Source organism: Topomyia yanbarensis, chromosome 1, assembly GCF_030247195.1.
Source record: "Topomyia yanbarensis strain Yona2022 chromosome 1, ASM3024719v1, whole genome shotgun sequence".
Lineage (NCBI taxonomy): Eukaryota > Metazoa > Arthropoda > Insecta > Diptera > Culicidae > Topomyia > Topomyia yanbarensis.
Window position 1 is genome coordinate 164,910,277 of NC_080670.1, and position 26,223 is coordinate 164,936,499.

Below are 26,223 nucleotides of genomic sequence, written 5' to 3' on the forward strand. Positions count from 1 at the left end.
TAAGTAGCGCAAGTTCAGCTTGTTTTTTTGCCATAAACTCTAGCGCGAAAAGCGGGCCCAAAGTAGGAGTAAGACGGGGAAAACAACTCCAAAGGTCAAACCAGTAAAACATTCACTGATTGTTTCATGTCTTCGTATTCCTTTGCCTATAGCAACAACTAGGGCTAGGGTAAAATTTCCTTCAATTTCCGACTCTTCGTTAATCAAGTACGCGATGATTTATTGGATGGCAGTAAACTATTGAACCTAAACGTTTTCACTGGTTGAACAAAAACAATTTGGAACTAGCGTGAAATTTGCGTTAAAAATAGCAGACTCGCCCAGTGTCCCGTGTAAAGTATTGGGCTACTTTCGACCTACTCAACCAGGACGACTGTGGGTAGGCTACTAGTTGAACGTGTTCAGCATAATTAGTATTAATCAATCGAACATCATAGCAGCATGTCATCGATCTCGCGTTCAAGCTTGTGCGGCGATGAACGGTTTGGTTCGGAAGACGTATGGTATGCGGGGAAGCCCACGGGAAAGAGTGCTAGTGCAAGCATTCCTTCATATACGACATCCCACAGATTCTTGGGATTTATTTATCTCTGAGCTTTTTTCCCCTATGCCTATGTTACTTTTCTTCGGTACAACGATTTGAAGACGATCGCCATCGCAAGTTTGCACAGCTTCTCCACGACATTGTATCGCGTGGCAGGCACGACGCGACGAGGTACGGCTATTTCAAGTAGAGAAGAGAACATAAATTTTTCCACTTGATTTTCTTTCTAGATTATGTTCCAAGTCAGTCGTAGGTTGGGTTGTTTTTTTTTGCTCCACGGTCGTAATGTTGAACGAGCAGCAGCATCTCATCTCATCTTACGCTCATTTAATGCTACTCCGGCTTACTCTTGGGTAGGCACAATCTTTCAGAAGCTAGCTTAAATTGTAGGTGACTTTCGGAGCATGGCGGGATCAGACAGCGGAAAACTTTAATAGGAAGATGATAGAATGACAAGAAACATCTTAGTCATCACCTTTTTTCGTGGATTTTCTACCCGTTGTATGACCATAAAACTGCACATCGTTAGGCAGGTTGCTATCTACGGCTCTCTTTCTCCCTGGCTTTGTCCGGGCACAACGTGATCTGATAATATGTGGGTTCATTATGAAATACATCATTTGCGCCTGCTGGTTGATCGTGCATGGAGTACGAATCTCGCCGGTGGGTAGTGATGGGCGTTTGTGGAAACGCTAGTAGGTAGACTATCACCGGTAGCGGAACATTTTACTCTCACGCTAAGCAATGCATGTCACCGGAATGCTAGCGGTCACATTCCAGAGCTGTACTTAGTCCCACCGTGAACTTGAATGCGGTGTTGATTTCGTGAGTCGATGAGAAACATTTTTAAATTTTCTCCTAAATTTTGGCCCAGAAAGGTTTAACTACTAGTTACGTCTAAACACAAACAGATGCCTACATCACCCACATTCTAAAAGATAATTCTTTCTATGAAAGGCGCAGCAAATCATTGATTTCATCTACGGGCATATCCTCGTAGTCGGTTGCTCGCTGCGATGCGGGGTGTGGTCCCAATTAGCCTCCTGTGACCCACTAATTGAATCAATCAAAGAGTTTTCTGCCCAGTAAATGCAACCCGTAGTCAGGGCAGCGAAAGAACCACATCACCGTTTCATTACGCCTACGGCGAATATTGATTGCAAGCGGCAATGAAAAAAAAAGCGTCGAAAAGGCTCGGCATGATTTCGCGATTACGCCAACGATGGCCGAACTGATTGTGTTGGTCGTATTTCAATGTGTCTTATTATGACAGGTCACCTCCACGAGGACTGCGGTTCTTCTTTTCGTTTTATTTCTGTTGTGTCGGTGAAGTCGAATGGTATATCCACTCCAGCAGGAAAAGAGTAAAGGGTGTTGAGCCAATTTTCATCATGTTCCTTCTGTCACACCTTACCCATTTAAATCGGTGTGGACCTGGGTTAGTTATCTGTTCAATGTATTGAAATAAATTGTATCGCGAAAGGTTTAATTCCCATTCGCTCAAAATTAATTTATTTTACACCGTTTCGTTATTATACTGTTTTATAGCAATTAAGCAAGATTGAAACCAATTCCATACGTTTAAAAGAGGCACACAACCTTACATAAAAATACATTGCAATAACGGCAAAAGCATCGACTGGATTGAGATCCGAATATTGCTTATTAATTTAATTTAACATTCGTGTCTTTCGCGTTTTGCCTTTTTCGACTTGTGCTGGGTCAACGCTGATGCTGCCATGCAGTGCAAATTTGAATAAATCTGCCAACGATCGGTGAGTTTCGGTCCTTCCCCGATGTTCAGCTTAATGTCCAGAGATCGGTACGGCTGCGACAAGAAAGAGCGCACTCGTGAAATCGTTAATCTTTCGCAATTCAGTGGGACAGAATAAATGCTGCAAAAAAAAGGCGTAGGTGTGCCACTTCCAGTGTTGCAAATCTGTAATATTCAATTATTTATGCAATAAAATACATGCTAAATCGAGAATTACAACTTGGTCTACCGTGCACAGCGTATTGTACAGTCAGTCCACTTCATTTAGTGTTTATAGGACCTTCTCACAAGATTGTGTTTTCTGTGCAATATTATTTTTATTTTAGCCCTTGGGGGTATTCGGGTCATATAGTAAACCCAAAGTCATACCCAACCATCCAATGTATACTATCAGCGAATGAGTGAAAAACAACATTAACATCAAACCTACATGAATTGCTATTGCCGTTTAAGACCTTCGGTTGTTGTTCCTTCTTGCACTTGAGCTTGCTTGAGCCTCTGCCGAAACCGTCCCCGATCATTGCCTGCCAGTCGCCGTAGTCGTTCTTTCTCTCTAAGCCGTTCGACCTTTTGCCATTTCGACTCACCACGCTGTGGCTCTCGAGACGCGATTCTCGTGTCAAACTGAGACACTGCGATTAAGCACGGACATCAACCTTCACGTGGTGGACGGCAGCCAGCAGCCGTGCAAATCCGGTCCTCACCCATCTGATATGTGCGCCGTTTGAGATGTATGTGGCCGATTTCCTTGTATACTAATCAATTGATTCAATCGAATCTACCGGCGGTGGGCTTGGTGGAGGTGGGGACCAACATGAAGTTAAAAGTTCAAAGCAATTAATCGAAATCTTGTTTACATGGGGGAGTAAGCCTCAGCCGGTTGGGTTGCTGCTTCTGCACACTTATGGGGGGATACGAGATGAGTTTACATATTATCATTACCTTCCTCTCAGAAGCTCTCTCTCAGTCAGTACACTACCGTTCCAATTGGTACGATGCAACGAGAGCTTGGAACGAAATGGTGTTAAATAAATAAGCACAAGAAAAATTTAATAAGCCTCGACACGGTCTCGAACACTACCCTCCACTCGATCTGCGATGGTTCGGGAGTTCAGCTGAAAGTTGCCGAGTGCAGCAGCGTGGGTTGATCCTGAAGAGGTCTTCCCACTATCTACCGTGGGTTGCTCTCTGCCGAATGGATGGTGGCAGCAGTCAGCCGGTTGAGATAAATCGATGTCAAGTGCTTCTGGCTTTCACACAGCGTTAGGGTATTCTGATGGTGCCCGAGAATGTCCGGTTGCTGTGTGGATGCATGTGTGTGTGTTTTCTGTTAGGTGGTTGGACTCTGGGAGCGTGAGGTCAGGGCTTCGCCCGTGCCGTTCCCGGTGATTGAATCCATTTTTGTGGAGTCGTTTTTTATTCTGCGATAAATTGGTAGTTTGAAAGTATTTTCTTTGTTTTATTGGAAGAGTATCTTCGTCTTTTTTATTCTGAACTAGCTAATACCCATCGCGCTTTGCTGCGACTTTCAACGAAATAGGAGGAAAACACAATTTGTTCCGAAGCGCCATCTGGCGGGCAGATAATCCCCAACAAATAGCACACAAACACGTTCCATAACAAATGCCTACTATGTACAAATTTTTACGGCAATCGGTTAAGCCGTTTGGGAGTCTATAAATCATATACATACAAACATTGACTTTTATATATATATATATATATATATATATATATATATATATATATATATATATATATATATATATATATATATATATATATATATATATATATATATATATATATATATATATATATATATATATATATATATATATATATATATATATATATATATATATATATATATATATATATATATATATATATATATATATATATATATATATATATATATATATATATATATATATATATATATGTATATAGATAGATAGATATAGTATGTACTATAATCTTAATCGAAAAATCATTTTTGATTTAGGAAGTATGAATTTATCTAGAGGCCAACTCTGGACCACAACTGGTCGAAAATGTCATCAAAATTGAAAATATTAGAAAATATAAAAAAACGCACTGGGAAATCATTAGTAATAAAATTATACGTCAAGGGACTGGAGTACTTATCTCATAACCCTGTCAGAACTTTTTCACTGTGCCTTACACTGCCAATCATGAATCAAACTAATCTTACATAGAATCGATGTATCGTAACATGCACTAATACCGTGAGATTAACCTTCCGGCAGTCGCGCTAGTGCACTGAATGCACGCTGCTCTGAAAATCGAGCGAAATCGTCTTAGAGCAGCTGCCGCTGCTCGTTCAGTGAGCCATTTGCGCGACTTCCAGAGCGTTAAGAACGTTTCAAGTAAAAAAATCTAAAAATTCAAATTTTCGATAAATGGTTGTGACTATCGCGTTAGCTCACTTCACATTAAATATATTTGATATGAAAAATAAAAGTTATACTGCTGATTGCTATAAACCCTTGGGAAAAATCATTGACGAACGACATTTCAATACGCCTGATACCGCGCAACTCAAAAGGATCATTCGGAATACTTTTTCTCAGCTCTTTCGAGCTCGCAACCCTACGTGAAATATTCGGGTGACGTTTGAAAAAACCGGAGACCCATTGCGGTCTAGGAACTCCAGCTTCTAATGGATTTTTAATCTTGGCAAATTTGATGTATTTCGCAACAAAAAATCGAAGACGTAGTGTAAAGGGCGAACACGAAATTATTGCGACACCGAAAATGTCATGCCAATTTTCTTAAAATGTTTAAAATCAAACCAAAATTTTAGGGTAGTTTTATACATATATTTACTTCAAAAATCAAAAGAAAAGTTAATCGATGGAGCCTTGAGTGTAAAATTGAACGCATTTTCGCTTGATGCCCTCCATCAATGTCTTTACAGTGTCATCCGGTACCAGTTTCTCAGTTTTTTTTTTTCATTTTCTTAACATGTCCTTCTCGTCTTCGACTGTCTTCTTGCTCTTCCGAAGTTCCCGCTTCATCATTGCCCAGTACTGCTCCACCGGGCGCAGCTCCGGACAGTTTGGCGGATTCATGTCCTTTGGAACAAAATGGACAGAATAGGCCTCATACCACTCCAGGACACTTTTAGAATAGTGGCATGATGCCAAATCTGGCCAAAATAGCGGAGCTTCGTCGTGCTGCTGCAAGAACGGCAAAAGGCGCTTCTCGAGGCACTCAGATTTGTAGATCTCGCCATTTACTGTGCCCTTTGTCACGAAAGGCTCACTCCTCAGTCCGCAAGAGCAGATGGCCTGCCAAATATTTGGAGGCGAACTTCGACATTTTCTTCTTAAATTTGTCGCCCACATAGAACTTGCTCCTGCCGGTGAAAAACTCCAACCCCGGAATTTGCTTAAAATCGGCTTTTATACACGTTTCGTCGTCCATCACACAGCAGCCATATTTTGTCAGCATCTTCTCGTAGAGCTTCCGTGCCCGAGTTTTAGCCGTCGATAGTTGCCGCTCATCGCGGTTTGGGAAGTTCTGTACCTTGTATGTATGTAGTCCAGCTCTCTTCTTTACATTCTGGACGTAGCTCTGCGACATGCCGATCTTTTTAGCCAAATCACGGCTTGAGACGTTGGGATTTGTTTTAATCATCCGCTTCACCTTTCCCTCCGTCTTTTTGTTCTCCGGTCCCGGTTTTCTTCCAACTCCTTCACCGTGGTCCAACGTCAACCGCTCCTGGAACCGCTTCAACACTCTGGAGACGGTTGAATGGTGAATGTTCAACATTTTTCCCAACTGCCTGTGCGACAGGTCAGGAAATTCCAGGTGTTTTGAAAGAATTTGTTCTCTCGACTCGCGTTGGTTCACCTCCATTTTCGTTGAATCGAAAAACACGACTTCGAGTTTGACAGCATGTAAACAATACACATCAATGAGAAAGTGTGCAAAATTTGGTTGATTTTTACCCAATGGTAAAAAAGTTATGCCCTGTTGAATGTGTCGCAATAATTTCGTGTTCGCCCTTTATTTATGGGGAGTCCAATCTTGGCCGTACCAACCAACCATTCGACCATACGATCCTCATCTTCAAGCCTGGTGATGGGCGGTGCTTCTGGTGTAGAAATCGAATATCGCTGTTTGATTTTATCGCGGATATTGCTTCCCGGAACTTTATATAAAGGAGACGCAGCACGGACAGATCCACCTTTCGTCACATTATCCACTGCTTTGTATAATTGCTCCAGATGGTACAGCATAGGTTAAAACTGTTGCCAATTCGATGATTAGCTAACAATTTTTACCCGTGAAAATGAATTAAATGCAGTGTAGCTTTGAGTTTACTGAAAAAAGAGAAGAAAAATCACTTTAAAATTTTCACGCACTTTTAACCATTTTGCTAAGCAGAGGACTACGTTTGACAGTTCGGAATATGCGCAGTTGTTTTTTTTCATTAAGCAATCCGCACAAAACTGCCAAACAGTTATACTCCGACGTTGTGTATAACGCAATGAAACTTTTAAAAAAAATAATGCGAAGTGTATCACAATAAGTTTTGGAAAGAAAAAAAACGCGGTAATAGACACTGCGCGGAATTAGAGCAGGTCTCGGTTCTTACGGAAGAATGTTATCAAAAAAATTAAACATGAAACAAATTATGGGCATAAGTTAATTTGTTTGAGTTGTAAGTAGCATGTTGCCGAACACTCGGGTTCTTATTTACCTGACAGACCCTTTTGTCAGGGCAGCCTACGTGTCTCTACAAAAATTTCGAATTTTCGTATGTAAACAAACATAAAGGGGAAAAAATAAACTAAATTAACCGACTTTTATACCTCCACACGACTCCACTTCACTGCTTCCTAATACCACAAAACAAAGAGCACCCAGACCACGAGGCAGCACCTTTCGAACGGACCTTTCACAGTAGCACGCGCGCACCAAACTATCACAGTTACGATGGCGGGAACCAGTCCCGAAAGCAAAATAAATATGCTGGACGTCGGTTCTGGGTCGTGGTCCTTCACTATCTGTCCCAACAACGATGGCCGCCTCTCGCATGATGTAAATAAACCACCCGCCTTGCACCACCGCGAATTCAGCAAACGTTTCATCAGTAAGGGAGAATTGTGGCCTATCGAACCCTAGATTACTTATTCACAAACTGCACGAACAAAACAGTTCACAAACGCGAAAATAAACCAAAAGTTACAACTAACTGTGAACGATATCGAACAACTGTGAGCATATTATGTAAACAAATACACTCTACGGAAAGAGTACATAAAAATAGGTATCTTTCCACCCAATGCTAAATTGTTACCCAGCCCGGTCAAAAAAAATACGGACGAACATGGTCAGGCGATTTAAACAGTTTGACGTTTAACTCAACTCGCCTGTGCTAATTGCCCCTCGGAAGAAATGCAATTTGCTCATGTAATTTAAAGGCAATTTCAATACTTAGACAAATTTTCTGGCGGCTGAAATGGACTTTGTTTTCTTTCGCGTTTTTCCAACATGGCGGTTCATGTTTGGCTCAAGATTAAATTTTTTCGGAAAATTGACATGTTCTCGCTTGTATTTTGTTTGTTTAGTGCACTTCATTAAGCCAACGAATGTGGGAAATTGTTGAATCGTGTGTAAGTACAGTAGAACAAGATCTCTGACCTATAATCGTAATAAACGTCAGATGGCGGTAAGTTTTGGTGTGCAATACCAATTTCACCATTGCTTCTTCCTATAATTTGGTTGTGATTACTTAGTATACTGATATGTTTATGTGAGTAGATAATGAATCCGAAAATAAGTATTATTTGTAATTTTAAATTAGGTAACTAAGGGCAATTAAATGGCGCGTTCCGTGGGCGATTTGAGGGCGATTTAAAGGTGGATAGGGCGGCAAAAAAGGCGGTGGCAAATCGCCCAAATGTTGCATTTGAAATAGCCCCCTAATTGCCAGCAATATGCTGCCAAATTGAAGGGCAATCAGCGCATCCGAGTTGGCAAATAGCCCCCCGTTAGCCAGCAACATGCCCTTTTTGACTGGGTGACGGTTTACAGATCTTTCTACAAATGACGTAACACATAGGGAATCATTCATAAATTTCGTAACGCTTTTAGGCAGGAGGGAGTACGGCAAAATGTTGTGACATATGGAAGAGGGGGAGTGAGCTAGAATGTTACCAGAACGTTAAAATGTTTTTTATTGAAGAACACATTTTTTAAAGAATTTATTACGTTTTGGGGAAGGGGGTATGAAAAATTTGTAACAATTTGTTACAGTCAACTTTTGACAATTTTTGCGTTACGTAATTTATGAATGCTCCCTAGGAGGGAAATAGTTAAATCTGCCACATTACGAGGACCGTTGTTGAATCCGATCTCCTAGTTCTAATTAACATGGTATTTCTATGTATTTTTCTTCATATATACCTATAGTGTCACGGGCAAAAACTTCAATCGAAGTCTGTGTGGTCCAAATGATGTGAAATTTGGCATCTGAGCTCACTGATATTTTTCACAATAGGATGGAGGGGGAGGGCATTTGAGAATTAAAAAATGAGTGTTTTTGGAATTATCCCACACATGGGTATATCATTATTCGCAACTTTTACTCAATTGGCGTGAAATGTTAATGTTCATAAAAGGATTTAGCAACACCGAATTTCGAATTCTCGTCCATCGTTACTAGCCTAGAATTTCTGAAATTCCGGACTTGGTGGTTCGGTCAAAGGACGAAGAACGAGAAGAAGCTTTCGTTGTCGAACATGATAAAAATGCCAGCAACGAAGAAATGCAACAGGAGTGAGAAAAGATTTTACGGATTTTCTTTAGTTATCCAGTGGTAAATGAATCGTCGTGTGACGACGAGGTTTTGTTCCGTGGTTTCTCAGAGAAGACTTTCGCAGCAAAAAAGCGATCGTAGTGTTGTATACGTTCGAAGCATTTTCAACTAGATCCAAGGGATAAAAAATTCATAAAAGTCGAAAGTGGCTTAAAATTTGTCATGTCGATTACTAACGATTTTTGTTTGGTAGAAATTGGTCAGAAAGTATATGAAATGTTTGTAAATAATAGATATTTGAAAATCATCGAAATTATACAGTTATTTTCCTAAATGAGAAGGATTAGTGTGTATTCAATAACAAATGTATTGTCGATCTGTACGCAGCGCACCTGGGTTCAAGTTCCGACCCCAACCATGGGGTTAGAAATTTTTCGTAAGAGATTTTTCTTACCCGAAGAGGCGAATGAACTTAAGGTTAAAACCTCTATAATCGAAAAAAAAAGAATTGTCTATCTCGAAATAATCTAGCATTGTCGTCTAACAAATACTTACTGGACAACTATATGGGAAACTTGTAACACACGCACCGATACCAGCTAGATAGGCGCGTAATTCGTCGCACGGCCCGGTGGCGCATGTCTGGAAAGTTACAATGTGGATTTAATAAATGATTCGCAATAATTTAGTTCAATACCAAATTCTACTCAAAAGCAGGTTACACTAATTTGGCGTACCGCATTACAGAAAGTAACCAGCGATGCGAGATGGGAAGACATGACTTCATTTTGAAGACATTTATAATGTTGTGAAGGCATTTTTTAAATGTTAAAGGCAATTTTTTTTAAATTTGCCTGTTTTCTAGCTCAAAACGAACAACTGGTACCGAATCCTGGTCATTGAAAACAAATTATGACATTTTTTATTACATATGAAGACATTAAAAAATGTACCTGGTATCCCTGAAAGTAATAGACAGAGAGACGTCAGTTTTTCTATTTCGCAGTCTACGGTAGAGCACTCTAGTTAGAATGTGGCCAAGAGGCCATGACGTATCCAAACGAACATGAAATTTGACGTATACACAATAGAAATACGTCAAATTTCATGTTCGTTTGGATACGTCATGGCCTCTTGGCCACACTCTAACTAGAGTGTTCTAGTCTACAGTACAAGTTAACATGTCACGCGTGTTTTTTGAAAAGGGCCAATAAGCATACTGTCAAAAATCACTTTGAAGGGAAATTCCGGACAAACCATTAATCGCAAATTATAAGTAGACGGAAGAGAAAACTTTTCTCTTTTATAAAATGTTAACATCAATTCTCGGCGAGTTACGGTTTGTGCGGAATTTTCTCTCAAAGTGAATTTTGACAGTATGCTTATTGGCCGTTTACAAAAAACACGCGAGATGTGAAGTATTTGTGTTCTTCATTTAGAATAAAGTTCCCTTTTCGGTTAGTTTTTTTCGTACACAATGAATGTATAAATACATCTTAACATTACACATAAGATCCATAGTTGCCTTGCCTCCAAAATCGTAAAACAAAATAACATTCGGTTTGAGCACTTTACACCAGTCACCACCTTAACATACACCCCCTTCCGACTGTCACCCGTAACTCTAACAAAATTGTTTAGTCCTCATGTTAGACAGCTATTAACGCGACGTCCGGTAGGATAACTCACATTCCTTGGTGAACCAACTAGCCTTCCCCTTCGTCAAAATTCTGTTGATGACTCAGATACAGCTAAAATCCTCAAACTGTGATTCAACCAGCAACCTTTAATTCCATTTTACGGGTCTGCAGAAGAATTGGTAAGCTGGTAGCGAAAATCGCCACGACAACGACAGACTCGCATGTGTGGATTTAATTGATTATTCGTGTTTTTAATCCGACGCTCCCATGGAGCACACGCCTGTTTCATTGAACCGACTTCAGCTGAACATCTCGACCATTATTTGATCATCAATTAGCAAATAAATTACAGGATTCTTTGTGTATAGTCTGACATAAGAATTCCCGATCGGTTTAATCTGCATTAGTTTCACAAGAGAACTGTCACCGCATTTGGATTGCCTTTTTAAAATAGGTTAACAAACAAGGCTGGAGGTTATGTTTTCTTTTGTAATAGAAAAACAACCTCGTCGACTGATTTGTTTACCGAAGCTCAGCATTCAAATAGTCAAGTTCCCGATAGCCGCCTCTCATAAATTCATAAAACTATTTAATTAGGTTTTATTGATCATTTACATTTTATAGAACCACGGTTGATCGGTTAATCGTCGGTCAAGACGGTCGTGTGGCAAGGCCTTCTCGTTCGAGTTTTAAGGTAAATATCGCAAAACCGATATCCCTCTCGTCAAGTGCTCAATAGAGCAAGAGCTTTTCGCTGTGGGTTCGGTCCGTAATTATTACCTCTACTTTTATAGCCTTTTAAATGCGACATCTGCGCCTAGGTAGCCGAAGCGCGCCCGGCAACGATCGATCTCGACTTTGCGAACGCTGGTTGGTGTGTTTGTGCGGCGGCAGTTGATTGCTCACGCAGAGGACGAGGATAACCACCCAACCAAAAGGGTATTAAAACTCCAGCATCAGATACAGTGCCCCGCATACAACGACGGCACCGTAGCTTGGTTACAGTGTCGCTGTGTGGTTCCGGCATTTTTTTAAAGTTATCGCAATGAATTTATTTGCGGTGTATCGATTACAGTCGTGATTAGTTGGACCATTGTCCAACTAAAAATCAATTTTATATTAAATTGACTTTGACAATTGAACAGAGATGTGAACAGATATATTTTACACTACTGCCATCTCCATTAACAAATATTTGACATCTGCAAGTCGTTCCAACTAACGAATCTAATTCGTTCGTTAGACGTAAGTTTCGGTGCAACCAGTGAATCACACCTCGATATCGCGAAGCCTACGCCCGGTTTACCGAAGGTGTACTGTATACGGGGCGTAGGAATGGGTGATAAATTTTCGTATAAATAATCTCCAATAACCGGTTTGCAAGCACCTCGGTGGCGTCCGATCGAGTAGGTCGCCCGCTGGCTACTTTCAGCCTCATACCACGATCCGGGTAAAGGGGTGTTCACCAGATTTTGTAATCCGACTATGAATAGCCTGCCGTTGCCAAGACGGACTGCAGCTGCATAGGTTTGGGAGCTTCAACTACATGGGCATTTGTTAATTGTGCGAGCCCGGAATGAATGGTTTATATCGTTTTCGACCCAGAGTGATCGCAAGTATAGGTGCTACAAATAAATGTCATTTAAATGCGGATATTTCTCGAGTACTTTTTCAAATGGACGTAAGTAACATTGAGAGCCTCTCTTTGTTTACTTTCTCTTTCGTTTATTACGACGTCATTACAACATTTTGTACTAATTTTCCAGTACATATCGAAAGCCGACGGTTTTTACTACAATATTATGCAAAGAGTAGAGTAGTAAATGTTGAAATGGCCGAGTAATGAACAGAAGAGAAAGACCTCAAAGAGAATCTCTCATTGTTACTTACGTCCATATGAAAAAGTACTCGAGATTTGCAGAAAAAAATTAACAAGCGTTATACTGTAATTGGTACGACTTAGTGAAATGGCACAAATACCGTAAGATTGAAAAAAGTTTTCCGCTTGAATTAAATTTTTCTATTTTTTTGCTTCCACCGCCTATGATTTTTGAATGGCTAATATTCACCACAAATTCTTGAAGTCTAGACATGTCACCGAAACGAAACATTTTTATATTAGGTCTCTGACTCCATTCGATACAACTGCACTTTAATTTAGGAGAGCTGTGAGACTGACGGGGGCGAGTGGGTCATTTTATGAATAAAACTTAATATCAAATGTGTACGTGTGTAAATATGTACCCTATCATTTTGGATAACCTAGAATGAATTAGCGCATCAGAGTTGGCAAATAGCCCCCCGTTAGCCAGCAACTTGCCCTGTTTGACTGGGGTACTTTTTACATACACGGTAAAAAATCCTAACAAAGATGGAAAGTGATTTACTCTGGAATTCGCACTGCTTGCACAACATTTGCAATGCGATGTGCCAATCCATTGGAATAGTAGATACAGAACACTAGAATAGGATTGTCACTGGCGTCAGTGGTAGGAACATCATTGTCAAATGGGCCAAACAAAAAATGGTGGACCAAAGATTTTTGATATATGCTTACTAGAAGAGTCACTGTCAAAATTGGAACAATGATTATTTGTCAGTGTCATTCCAAACGAGTCAAATCCATGTATTTTGAGAGGTCGTTTGTTTGTTTGGAATATCACTGACAGATAATCAAGACAATTGTCTTCACTCTCCTTACATATACTCTGCCGAAAACAAAACAAACTACTGGAACAGATCATCAACTTCAATTTGGAGTGATTTACACATTGCTTCTAATGGATCTTGCATTCAACTCTATATGTACTCCTTACGATCTATCTCATTATAGACATGTTACTTGAAAACAAATAATTTCATAATTAACCACAAATAAAATGTATAATACTCATGCCCTAGATTAGGGGAACATGGGGAGACTTGACCAGGTTTTCAGCTAAAACTGCATAAATCTCTAAAAAGGCCCTCAATCCCTCAAAAGTCATTGAGATATTATGTGCAAAGTTATTGTGCGTCTTCATGATTTTTTGCAGAATTTTTAATTTAATTTTTGAAAAGTTACAAAAGTTATCCTGAGATCGTTTTTTTTTTGGTCAAGTCTCCCCACTGCGGGGAGACTTGACCAAGGCATGGGGAGACTTGACCAGGAGAATTTTGAAAAATCATAACAAAAAATTATGACATAAAACATACTGAAATTATTTTTTCCATATTTTCGAGATCTTTGGGTAGCAGTAAAAAATATAAAAGGATTGCATTTGATAAATTTCGATTTTTTAATGCATTTCTTTTTAAGGATTAACTGTACTGCTTGCATTGCATGTTCACTCATCACGAAATCAGTCCTACTATTGCTAACTTTATTTACTAATACTAAAATATAAAGACTTATGTTTGAGGTGGGATTTTTTTATGGCGTGATTAACATTAACAGTAGATACCAAAGCACAATAAATATCAGGAATTTTGTATCTTTCTTCAGCTAATTGCCACTTGGTCAAGTCTCCCCATAAAAACTTGGTTAAGTCTCCCCAACATTAGATATTGCGTTCAATGTCATTCAAATTCTAATAACAACTATTCCAATGTTCCAATTTATGTAAAATCATTTCACTGCTTCACAAGGATTAAGATGATATATCAGAACATTAATAGTAATCAGTAGTCGAGTAGATATGTCCATACAAAGTTTGATAAAAAATTACATCATTTAATGCAAATTTATCAATCACGTAATATTTTCTGTAAGGAAAGGATTTTTCATTCCAAACTTTTAGAATTACCTTAAGGGATCGAAACGAGTATAAAAATATTTTTGAAAAAATTTTAAGAATCGAATGGAAGACACCATAGCCAAAAATAGAATTTTGCGTTTAGTCAAGTCTCCCCATGTTCCCTTACTCTGGAAATGCTAGTTTTCCATTTTTTTGCTTCTATTTCCGAGCATATGTTTGTATTAGATTATAGACTTTAGTATCCTCGTGCTGTTGACAATTGTAATTGAAGAAGGAACCGCTCAAATTCATTAGATTAGTACAGTGGTTTCAATTTAAAGACTGTTTCCATTATATAGTTTTCAAACCAGGTCATTTTGATACGAATTATAAATTCTTAGAGAGTCAATGCTAAATCACTTCAGTTGTTTGATACGAACAAACTGATTCAAGTGCAAAATAATTTGTATTGGACGTGACAATTTTTTACCGTGTACGAAAAAAAAATGACGCGATGTTAAAACAAAAAATGTTTTTTTGCACAATAAAACCGGTTGGGGTCGGTAAAAGATAGTGAAATTTCACTATTTTTGTCGTTTTACTTTTATCTACTTACAAGTTTTTCCTACGCTCTAGAAGCGGTGCGTTCCGATTTTTGTTCGGGTGAACGGGAATCCGTCCGGGAAAATCGTCGAGTCCGCGTTCCAAGTTTACCTCGCCGCCAGTTGTAAGTCCGCCGAATGGTGAACCGAAGAAGCGAAATCCATTGCAGGATGAATCCTGGAACCACTCGACTCACACTCCGAAAACCGTAAGGAACCGAAAATGGACTTTCTTTTATGAAACAGAACACTTGTATGAACTTGTACTGCGTCTTTTGACTGGAAAATAAGAGACTGACATTTTCCAGTCTTTTATTTACATACACTGAGCAAAAAACTATAGTTGTTTTAACTATTCGTCAAAATAGAAAAAATAACGAACAGATCCAGGTTGGGGTGACTATATTTATCCCATCTCACTTACAATGGTCATTTATACAACAGACTGTTTAATGTTACTATTATGGTAAACTTTTCTACTCTCTTGGTTTAGTTATAACAAGCAGATTCAGGTCAAGATAACTATGTATATTGTTACTCTGAGCATCCCATTTACAATGGTTATGCTTACAAGAGAATTGTCAATATTACTATTATAGACAAAGCTCATGTATAGTGAACTTGAACATGCGTGTAGTTAACATCACTTAATGCTATGGTCGGTTGAAAAGCACTATACTCGCAAAGTCGAATTTACCTCCTCATATGGTAAAGTTTACCATATAATTTTTCTTAGTGTACAGTTCTGCAATGCAGTACGTCAAATCAGCGTAACCTACTTTTGGATATAATTTGGTGTTGTACTAAACTATACCCGTTATTGGGTACACACCACTATTGAAAACTGTTACTCTGGGACGGGACTCGCGAATAGCAGAGTAGGCATTCATACTGACTGTATTCAGGATTCCGAATCAAATTTCGAATGATTTGACCGGGTAGATTCAAACAATCTTTCATAACACAATCTATGTATTGTTTATATCGAGATAACCTAGCATTTCGTTGAGTTCTTGCTATATGGGATACACACGAGTGCGATCGAAACAAAAACAAACGTCAAAACGTTTTCTCACTCGCACTGATGCAAACTAGATGGGCGCGTAACTCAACGCACGGCCCGGGGGCGCATGGCTGAAAAGTCGCAATGTGAATTTAAGGCTCAAGTTACCTCAAGGCTTGGTAGTTATGCGTAAGAAAAATTGTGTTCAGCTTTGCCACCAGATTATCCATTTAAACCTTTTCAAAACTCTAAAAGAAGAATATCAGTCGAGTTATTAGATCATCACGATTCAATTCATGCAAAATACCTGCTGGAAAAACCATCGGCTTAGCTGGATGGTGCTTTTGAAAAAGTGGCTGTGATTTTTATCACACTACCACACCGAGCTGGAGTACGCAACACAACTGCGCAATGAAAAAACCACAGCCACTTTTTCAAAAGCACCATTTAGCTAAGCCGATGGTTTTTCCAGCAGGTATTTTGCATGAATTGAATCGTGATGATCTAATAAATCGACTGATATTCTTCTTTTAGAGTTTTAAAAAGGTTTAAATGGATAATCCGGTGGCAAAGCTGAACACAAATTTTTCTACGCACACTACCAAGCGTTCAATTCTAACACATGCTTAAAAAAGGTAACTTGAACCTTAACAAAAGATTCGCAATATCTATCTATCTATCTATATAAAAGTTAATGTTTGTATGTATATGATTTATGGATTCCCAAACGGCTGAATCGATTGCCGTAAAACTTATACATAGTAGGCATTTGTTATGGAGCGCGTTTTTGTTCTATTGGTCGGGGATCATCTGCCCGCCAGATGGTGCTTCGGATCAAATTTTGTTTTCCTTCTATTTCGATGGGTATTAGCTAGTTATGTAAAATCATGAAAGATACTTGGGATTTGAACCCATTTTAAATAGGTTCGAATCAGTTGGATATCATGGTAGAATCAGTCTATAAATATGGGAATTTCCGCTTTAATAGCCACCAATGGGGTATATGACTCTTTTCTTTCAATTTTGTTCATTGTTCCACGAGAAAAGACCTTTTTAGTCAAGTTCAGTTTTGGTCTCCTACTTATTCGCTTTGGACAATTTACGGCGACTGCAAACTCAACCTATAACCATCAGTTAATATTTTGTATTCCTCAACCCTTTTCAGGTTTCACCGGAACGCAATGCGAGATCAACATCGACGAGTGCGCGACAACACCCTGCCTGAACGGAGGCATCTGCCGGGATCTGATCAACTCGTTCAAGTGTACCTGTGCGATCGGTTTCACCGGGCTGCGCTGTCAGATCAACATCGACGATTGTATGTCACAACCGTGCCGAAACGGAGGAATCTGTCACGATCTGATTGCCGGTTATACGTGCGAATGTCCGCCCGGTTATACGGGGATATCGTGCGAGACAAACATCAACGATTGTCAGTCGAATCCGTGCCACCGGGGAGTTTGTATGGATGGCGATAACTCGTTCTCGTGCCAATGCAATCCCGGTTACACCGGGTATTTGTGTCAGATTCAGATCAACGAGTGCGAATCCAATCCGTGTCAGTTTGGTGGACACTGTGAGGATCTGGTTGGAGGCTATATCTGTCGGTGTCAGCCGGGAACTTCTGGACCAAATTGCGAGGTAAATGTGAACGAATGCCACAGCAACCCGTGCCGGCATGAGGCCAAGTGTATAGATGGGATCAATCGGTACACATGCCAGTGTGTACCTGGTTTCACCGGTACTCACTGCGAAACCAACATCAACGAGTGTGCTTCGGACCCTTGCGCAAACGGGGGCGTTTGTATGGATTTGATCAACGGATTTCGTTGCGAGTGTCCTCGGGGTTACTTCGATGCGAGATGCCTGAGTGACGTAGATGAGTGTGCGTCAAATCCCTGCACCAATGGTGGCCGATGTGAAGATGGAGTGAATCAGTTTATCTGTCACTGTCCTCCTGGGTATGGGGGAAGGCGTTGCGAAACTGACATCGACGAATGTGGCTCTAACCCGTGTCAGCATGGTGGCATTTGCCGTGATGGTTTGAACTCGTACACCTGCCAGTGTATGCCTGGTTATTCTGGGAAGAACTGTGAGATCAACATCGATGATTGCGTTAATAATCCATGCCGCAATGGAGGCTCTTGCATAGATCTAGTCAATGGGTACAAGTGCGTCTGTCGGGTGCCTTTCACGGGACGTGATTGTGAGTCGAAAATGGATCCTTGCCTTCCGAATCGTTGCCGAAATGGTGCCAAGTGCTCACCAAGTCCGAATTATTTGGACTTTTCGTGCAGCTGCATGCTCGGATATACGGGACGGTTATGCGACGAAGATATCAACGAATGTGCTCTTTCGTCTCCCTGTCGGAATGGGGCAACCTGTAGGAACACGAACGGATCTTATCAATGTCTTTGTGCTAGAGGTTACGAAGGCCGTGATTGTACGGTGAATACGGATGATTGTGCCTCGTTCCCTTGCCAGAATGGGGGAACTTGTTTGGACGGAATTGGAGACTACACCTGTCTGTGCGTGGATGGATTCGAGGGTAAGCATTGCGAAGTCGACATTAACGAGTGTCTCTCGATACCGTGTCAGAATGGAGCGACCTGCACGCAGTACGTCAACTCGTACACCTGTACCTGTCCGCTGGGATTCAGCGGTATGAACTGCCAAACCAATGACGAGGATTGTACGGAAAGTTCGTGTATGAATGGAGGAACCTGCATGGATGGGATCAATAGTTATAACTGCTCTTGCCACAGCGGGTTTACCGGTTCCAACTGCCAGTATAAGATCAACAAGTGTGATTCACAGCCTTGTCGAAATGGTGCAACATGCTATGATTACGATAACGACTACACCTGTCACTGTTCGTACGGATACACCGGCAAGCAGTGCTTGGATTATGTAGATTGGTGCTCTCAGTCACCTTGCGAGAACGGTGCAACCTGTGTTCAGCGAGAAAATGTATATCAGTGTATTTGCGCTCCCGGCTGGACCGGAAAACTGTGCGATGTCCAGATGGTCTCTTGTAAGGATGCTTCTATTCGGAAGAAAGTCGAACCCAAACTGCTCTGTCACAACGGAACATGCGAAGACTTTGGTAACTCTCACAGGTGCCACTGCCAGCAGGGTTACACCGGATCATACTGCCAGAAGGAGATTAATGAATGTGAAAGTCAACCCTGTCGAAATGGTGGCCATTGTAAGGATCTGATCGGGTCGTATAAATGCGTTTGCAAGCAGGGTTTCCAGGGTCAGAACTGTGAACTGAACATCGACGAGTGTAAACCTAATCCGTGCCGGAATGGAGGCATCTGTCATGATTTGATAAACGATTACAAGTGTTCGTGTCCACCGGGAACGTTGGGGGTGCTGTGCGAAATAAACACGGATGACTGTACTCCGGGTGCTTGTCACAATAATGGAAGCTGCATTGATAAGGTTGGTGGATTTGAGTGTCGCTGTCCGCCCGGGTTCGTCGGATCACGGTGCGAAGGAGACATCAACGAATGTCTATCGAATCCATGTTCGAATCCAGGAACGCTGGACTGCGTTCAATTGGTGAATGACTATCACTGCAACTGTAAACCGGGACACATGGGACGCCACTGTGAGATTAAGGTCGATTTCTGCGCTAACTCACCCTGTCTGAACGGTGGTCTATGTTCGACTAGACAAACGGGACATCACTGCGTTTGTGCCGATGGATATTATGGTAAAAACTGCGAATTTTCTGGACACGATTGTGATTCAAATCCATGCATCAACGGGTTATGTCAGATTGCGGATGATGGCGGTTACCGATGCGAGTGTCCTCTGGGAGCCAGTGGGATCAACTGTGAGATTGATATTTTGGACGAATGTAGCTCGAGTCCGTGCGAGCGCGGTGCTGCCTGTCAGAACAAACTGGGTGATTTCGAGTGCTTCTGCCCTCCGAAGTGGGCGGGTAAGACCTGTAATATCTATGACCCCTCGTACAAGGGATGGTTCGAGAGTGCCAGCAAGAAGAAGGGTATTTTGAATACGTACGCGATCGATTTAGAGTATCAGCGGGCGCAGTGCGTTAAGAAGGGTTGTCGCGAGAAGCAGGGTAACCATCGGTGCGACGAGGAATGCAATACCTACGCTTGTGACTTTGACGGTAACGACTGTTCGCTGGGAATCAATCCGTGGTTGAATTGTACCGCGAGTATCAACTGTTGGGAGGTGTTTATGGATGGCTTCTGTAATGAGGAGTGCAACAACGCGATGTGTTTGTTCGATGGGCGAGATTGCGAGAAGAAACTGCAGCCTTGTAATCCCGTGTACGATGCCTACTGTCAGAAGCACTACGCCAACGGATTTTGCGATTATGGCTGTAACAATGCCGAGTGTAACTGGGATGGTCTCGACTGTGAAAATGAAAAAGAACCCGCACTGCTGGCAGAGGGTGCAATTTCTATAATTCTGCTGATGGAACTTGAAACTTTCAAGAAAAATTCCGTTCAATTCCTACGTGACCTTGGCCATCAACTACGGACTACGGTTCGAATAAAGAAGAACAGCGCTGGAGTTGAAATGATTTATCCCTGGAAGGGAGGCACTGCCCTGCAAGGTCTAGCTGAGAGTGAATTCGGCCGTAAGCATCACGTTGTCTACACGGAAGCTCGACAAACCGGTATACAGGTATTTCTGGAGCTGGACAACCGTAAGTGTATTGGGATGACCGGTGCAGAGTGTTTCGGAACTGCAAATGAGGCAGCCGAGTTCTTGGCTGCAACCGCCTCAAAGCACTCGCTTTCCAAACAGTTCCCGATCTACCAGGTCAAAGGAGTTAACCCAGATGATGATAGTATCCCGGAATCAACGAACACCAACTACGTTCTGTTGGGATTCTTCATTGGACTGCTGGTGTTTGCAATGTGCGGAGTTTTGGTCGCAAATCGTAAACGTGCACATGGCGTCACTTGGTTCCCGGAAGGATTCCTCACCGCCAGTACCAATGTTCGCCGACCGTCCCGTAGACGACCCGATGGCCAGGAAATGCGAAATTTGAACAAAAATCCTTCGATGGTAGACATGTCCAATGGACACATGGGACATTCGCAACAGTGGTGTAACAGCGATGATGAATCGGAAATGCCACAGCCCAAACGGATGCGTGCTATCGATCAGGGTTATTCAAGCGATCATACCGCGATTACGGACTATGAAGAAACTGAACCCAGAGTCTGGTCTCAGCTGCACTTTGAGGCAGCCGACATTCGCGATCATCCAACGATGATGACTCCACCGACTCATCATGATGGAGGGCATACTGACGTGGATGTACGGGGACCATGTGGCATGACCCCGTTAATGGTAGCCGCAGTTCACCGAGGTGGACCCGACTCTGGCCTACACCGAGGAGATCCTGACATCGGCATGCATCGAGGAGATCTCGACGTCGCTATTCACAGAGGTCCAGACTCTGGAGAAGACATTGATTCCACTGACGACACCACAGCCCAATTCATCTCGAAACTAGTTGCACAGGGTGCTGAACTAAACGCTACTATGGACAAAACTGGAGAAACATCGCTACATCTGGCAGCCCGACATGCCCGAGCGGATGCTGCCAAGCGACTTCTGGATGCCGGAGCGGACGCCAACAGTCAAGATTATACCGGACGAACGCCTCTACATGCCGCCGTCGCAGCAGATGCCGTTGGAGTGTTCCAAATTCTACTGAGGAACCGAGCAACTAATCTGAACGCACGCATGCACGACGGCACAACCCCGCTCATCCTAGCAGCCCGTCTTGCTACCGAAGGTATGGTTGAAGAACTGATCACTGCCGATGCGGACATCAACGCTGCCGATAACAATGGAAAAACAGCTCTGCACTGGGCTGCAGCAGTGGATAACGCTGACGGTGTAAATGTTCTTTTGGCGCACGGTGCTAATCGGGACGCTCAGGATGACAAGGATGAAACTCCGTTATTCCTTGCTGCCCGAGAAGGAGCATTTGAAGCCTGCAAGGCGTTGTTGGATAACTTTGGTAACCGTGACATTACAGATCACATGGATAGGTTACCGAGAGACGTGGCCAGCGAACGACAGCATCAGGATATTGTTCGGCTGTTGGATGAGCACGTGCCACGTAGTCCACAGATGGTAACCACGATTCCGAACACGATCATGTCTCCGACAACGCACATGATCACGCATCCCACAATAATTGCTTCTACGAAACAAAGCAAACAGAAGAAACGGGCGAAGATGAATGGAAGTGGTCTCCCGGGAGCACAGAATCCCAACAGTCCGGATAACGATGGAAGTGTAAGGAGGAAAACGAAAAAGCCTAGTGCCACTAATGGTGGCGCAAAGAAAAATAACATCGTTGACGTGCAAATCCCGGACGATCAGCTAAGTTCAGTTGAGTCACCACTGGCCAACATCCCCAGTCCGTACGACACGGTTAGTCTGTATTCGAATGCAATGACGGTACATCAGCTGGATCCGATGACCGGTAACAAAAAGCCACCGAGCTATGAGGATTGCATTAAGGTAAGTTTTGAAACAATCGAAAAAAATCTATAAGTACTCACATTACACTTTGTATTACAGAGCGCTCAATCAATGCAATCACTGCACAACATCAACCTGGACAACTACGGCTACTCGATAGGAGGTGCTGGGGCTGGAAATACTCCGTTCCAGGATCTACTCATGAACCAACGGGGCAACGTTGCTGCCACGATGATTCATGCGATGCATATGGGTGAGAGTGGTCTCAGTCCACCATACTCGAATCAGTCACCACCCCACTCGGTGCAGAGTAACATGGCGTTGTCCCCTCAGGGGTATATTGGTAAGTCCCTAGGTTTTCCTATGCATGTATGTTCCTATAAACTAACACCTTCACCTAATCTACCAGGGTCTCCCTCACCTGCCAAAACACGACCGAGTCTGCCAACGTCACCGACGCACATCCAAGCGCTGAGACACGCTCAACAGCAGAAGCACGGTGTGCAAATGATCTCCAATGGAAGCATGCAGCAACAGCAGCAGCAGCAGCAACAAAATAGCAGTAGTATAGGTTGCGGCCAGCAACAGCTTGGCAGTAGTAGCAACAGTAACGGTAGCAGTAACAATGCAAACAGTGCAATGCTGGCCAGCCTGCAGATGAACTTTGTCCATGGCTCCACGGGTCTGGAACTGGCAGGTTTCTGTAGTCCTACAGGTAAATATCCATCACTATCTAGCTATAGAAAATATTGATTTTATTTCTTCTATAGGTCAAGGATCTCAGGCATCAACATCGCAGAACACCACTGCCACCACCATTTCGTCGCCATCGTCGAACTCGATGTCCTCGTCGCACCTATCGCCACTATCGTCGGCGTCCGCGCACTGCCAACAGTCGACACTGAACAGCCAGCAGTCGTTCTACCAGTATCTTACCCCGCCCAGTCAGCACAGTGGCGGTGTGACACCTCAGCATCTGGTCCAGACGTTGGATAGCTATCCGACACCGTCGCCGGAATCGCCCGGTCACTGGTCAAGTTCCTCGCCCCATTCGACCTCGGACTGGTCGGAAGGGGTGCAGTCGCCTGCGGCGGCTAACATGAATGTCTACGTGACGAGTGCCGCACCCGGAGGCCACCAGGCCAACAAGGGTTCGGAAGCGATCTACATTTAAACGGCGAAACGATGATCGAAACACAAGTGCCTCATCTCACAGAGTAGAGCCAGAGAATGTGCGCATGTATCTTGTATGTGTATAGAAAGCGTCTCTTCCCCTCCACTCCGCGGTTTGTCCATATGCTAGTTCAGACCCTGAAACGGTCGGAATGTGCGGAGCATGATAGTGATAATTTATTTTATAATTTATCTAATTTTAAACTATTTGTTGTATGTAACAAAGGCACTACAGCAGAGTTTGTGTGGTAACAACGTATGTGTGGGCAAAGTTTGTATGGTTGTTCGAGTGTGTGTTTATATGTGGGAATTTGACGTATTTGAGATTATTTTCAATTTACGAGGGAACTATGCGCATTCCTCAATATCGAAACTGAAAATTCCTTGCTTAAACAAACTACTTTTAAACAGAGTTTTTAATTAAACAAAAAGACAGATTTTAGACAAGAAAAAAAGACATGTACAATATACTTATAAATATATTGCCTTTTTAAAGTTATTGTAGTACATAATGCTCGATGAGAGCATTTTTTTAACACAAAACATGTTAGTCGATTCGAGAAGCAATTGTCGCTATTTGTAAGATGTCTGTGAAAAATATTATATCTTCTAAAAGCCGTTACTTTACGTTGTCTTCAAATCGTTCGACGTTAGAATTTTTTATGCATATAGCTTAAACCTCCCTGTATAAAGTTTACGGACGAGAAACTCAAAAACATGGTCTGATTATAGGTTAATATTTGTCTTCTCAAACGTGCTACAACTAGCGAGTAATGTAATCACACATGAGCCGGAAGCAATCCGTTGCCTTTCTCTCCGCCGGAGCGAAAACCCCTTCCGTTGAAATATGCCAGCAGCCAACTGATTGGCGGAGTGTAATTTTCAACTGTGTAGATGTTGTACATAGCCAAAATATAATGAAGTAAAAAGTTTTATTGAAATTATTGTAATATTTTATCAAGATTTTTTTTTCTAATATTAAGAACGCAGCCGCGACAACAAGCGGACTGGGTTTTACAACTAGCTACTATAGTGTAGAAAATAAAGGTTCTCTCTTTTGAAAGCAAACAGACAGGAAATTCTCTCCAAGAAAAATAAAATTTAATAGCTTAAGATTATCTAGAGCGCCGGCTGAAAAGAATCTCAGTAAAAATAGACACCAGTGACAATCAAAGTACCACTTGCAATACTATGACAAAAACGAAAAGATCTTCATTATTTCTAAAAGCCTTTTCCTCATATCATATCATTATGAAATATGCCCAACTTTTCAATAACTCTCCTTAGGATCAGCTGTGTTTGGCTGATTAACTATACAGATCAATTGTATTTTGTATTTTCATTTGCTAGAAAGGTTTTCAAATTAACTGTTCTATTCTATTTTCTTACAAGTTCAAGTGAAATCAATGCATAGACGGAAAAAAACACAGAGGAACATAAACGAATACAGAGATATATAGGCGACATTTGTCTTACTATTATTAAAAAGAGATGAAAACAATAAAAATGTATAAAATTTAATTAGACCGAATGTGGCTTCTATTATCCGAAAATCTGGAAGATGACAATCAATTTTAACACAATGTTGGACCTTCTTTGCAAATAGACGGTCCATCAGCCAAAAAAGTGTTGATTGCTTTTTTGTGGCAAATTATAAACTGCAGACATGTAAAGTTTGAAATAAATCGGTTAAGTAGTTTTTGAATGCCAGTTAACACCGCAAATCGCGTTTTTTCCCAGAGACGTTCTACAAAAACCTTTGTCACCAGGTCGCTTGTCGATATTTTTGCATAGAAAAATTACAGAATGTTATTTGAATCATACATTATAATGAACAAAAGTTTTTATCAATTCGCTTCACCCAAATTTCTTAAAAAAAATCGCAAAATGGTGTTTCTTCACGCTGAAACCCTTACCCACCCCCATTAAATGTAAACATTTTGCTGTAAATTGGAACTATTAAAAATAATGGTGACATGCAGTTGTACAGTTTTCAACTGGACCATGGTTTAGTTCGTCCTCTGCTAGTTGGACCGTTATCCAAGCATCTGAATGTCAAAATCTCAAGTCAAATTGTCCCTTTTTCAGTTTTAGACATCTGTGAGTCGTTCCAACTAGCGAATCACGACTGTATTTGTCGGGAAGTTAGGCTGTGTACAACTATTTCGACTAGTTTACTGTCGCCGTTATTTCCGTACAAGTCCCGCACTGTATATTTTCATCTATCCAAAACCAATTCTCTGACAGTCTAGTGCAGATCCTTAACTTGTCATTTATCCTCTATTTTTGATTAATTTACATTTTTTTACTATTCGATTGCTCGTTAAAAAACAACTCAAAGTACTCATATTCCATGTAGACTCTTTTGTGGACCTGCCAGGTTACCATACTAGTTGATGATCATCACCGATGCGAAGATTCGTTTTCGAACGCTCGGTCGAGACATAAGTGTTTTGTTGCCAGTCCGTGCAGTGTACATC

General features: G+C 41.6%; 1 protein-coding gene across 1 annotated transcript in view; it reads left to right on the forward strand.

Moving 5' to 3' along the window:
- The window catches only part of LOC131676073 (neurogenic locus Notch protein), a gene marked incomplete at its 5' end in the record, with an annotated part of 103,996 nt that extends 78,766 nt beyond the window's left edge, over window positions 1-25,230 (forward strand). The window contains 4 exons of the mRNA XM_058955200.1: window positions 17,241-22,609; window positions 22,670-22,913; window positions 22,980-23,285; window positions 23,341-25,230. Coding sequence (XP_058811183.1) covers window positions 17,241-22,609; window positions 22,670-22,913; window positions 22,980-23,285; window positions 23,341-23,744 — 6,323 coding nt within the window. The remainder of the gene's footprint in view (window positions 1-17,240; window positions 22,610-22,669; window positions 22,914-22,979; window positions 23,286-23,340) is intronic.
- Window positions 25,231-26,223: the final 993 nt, after the last annotated feature.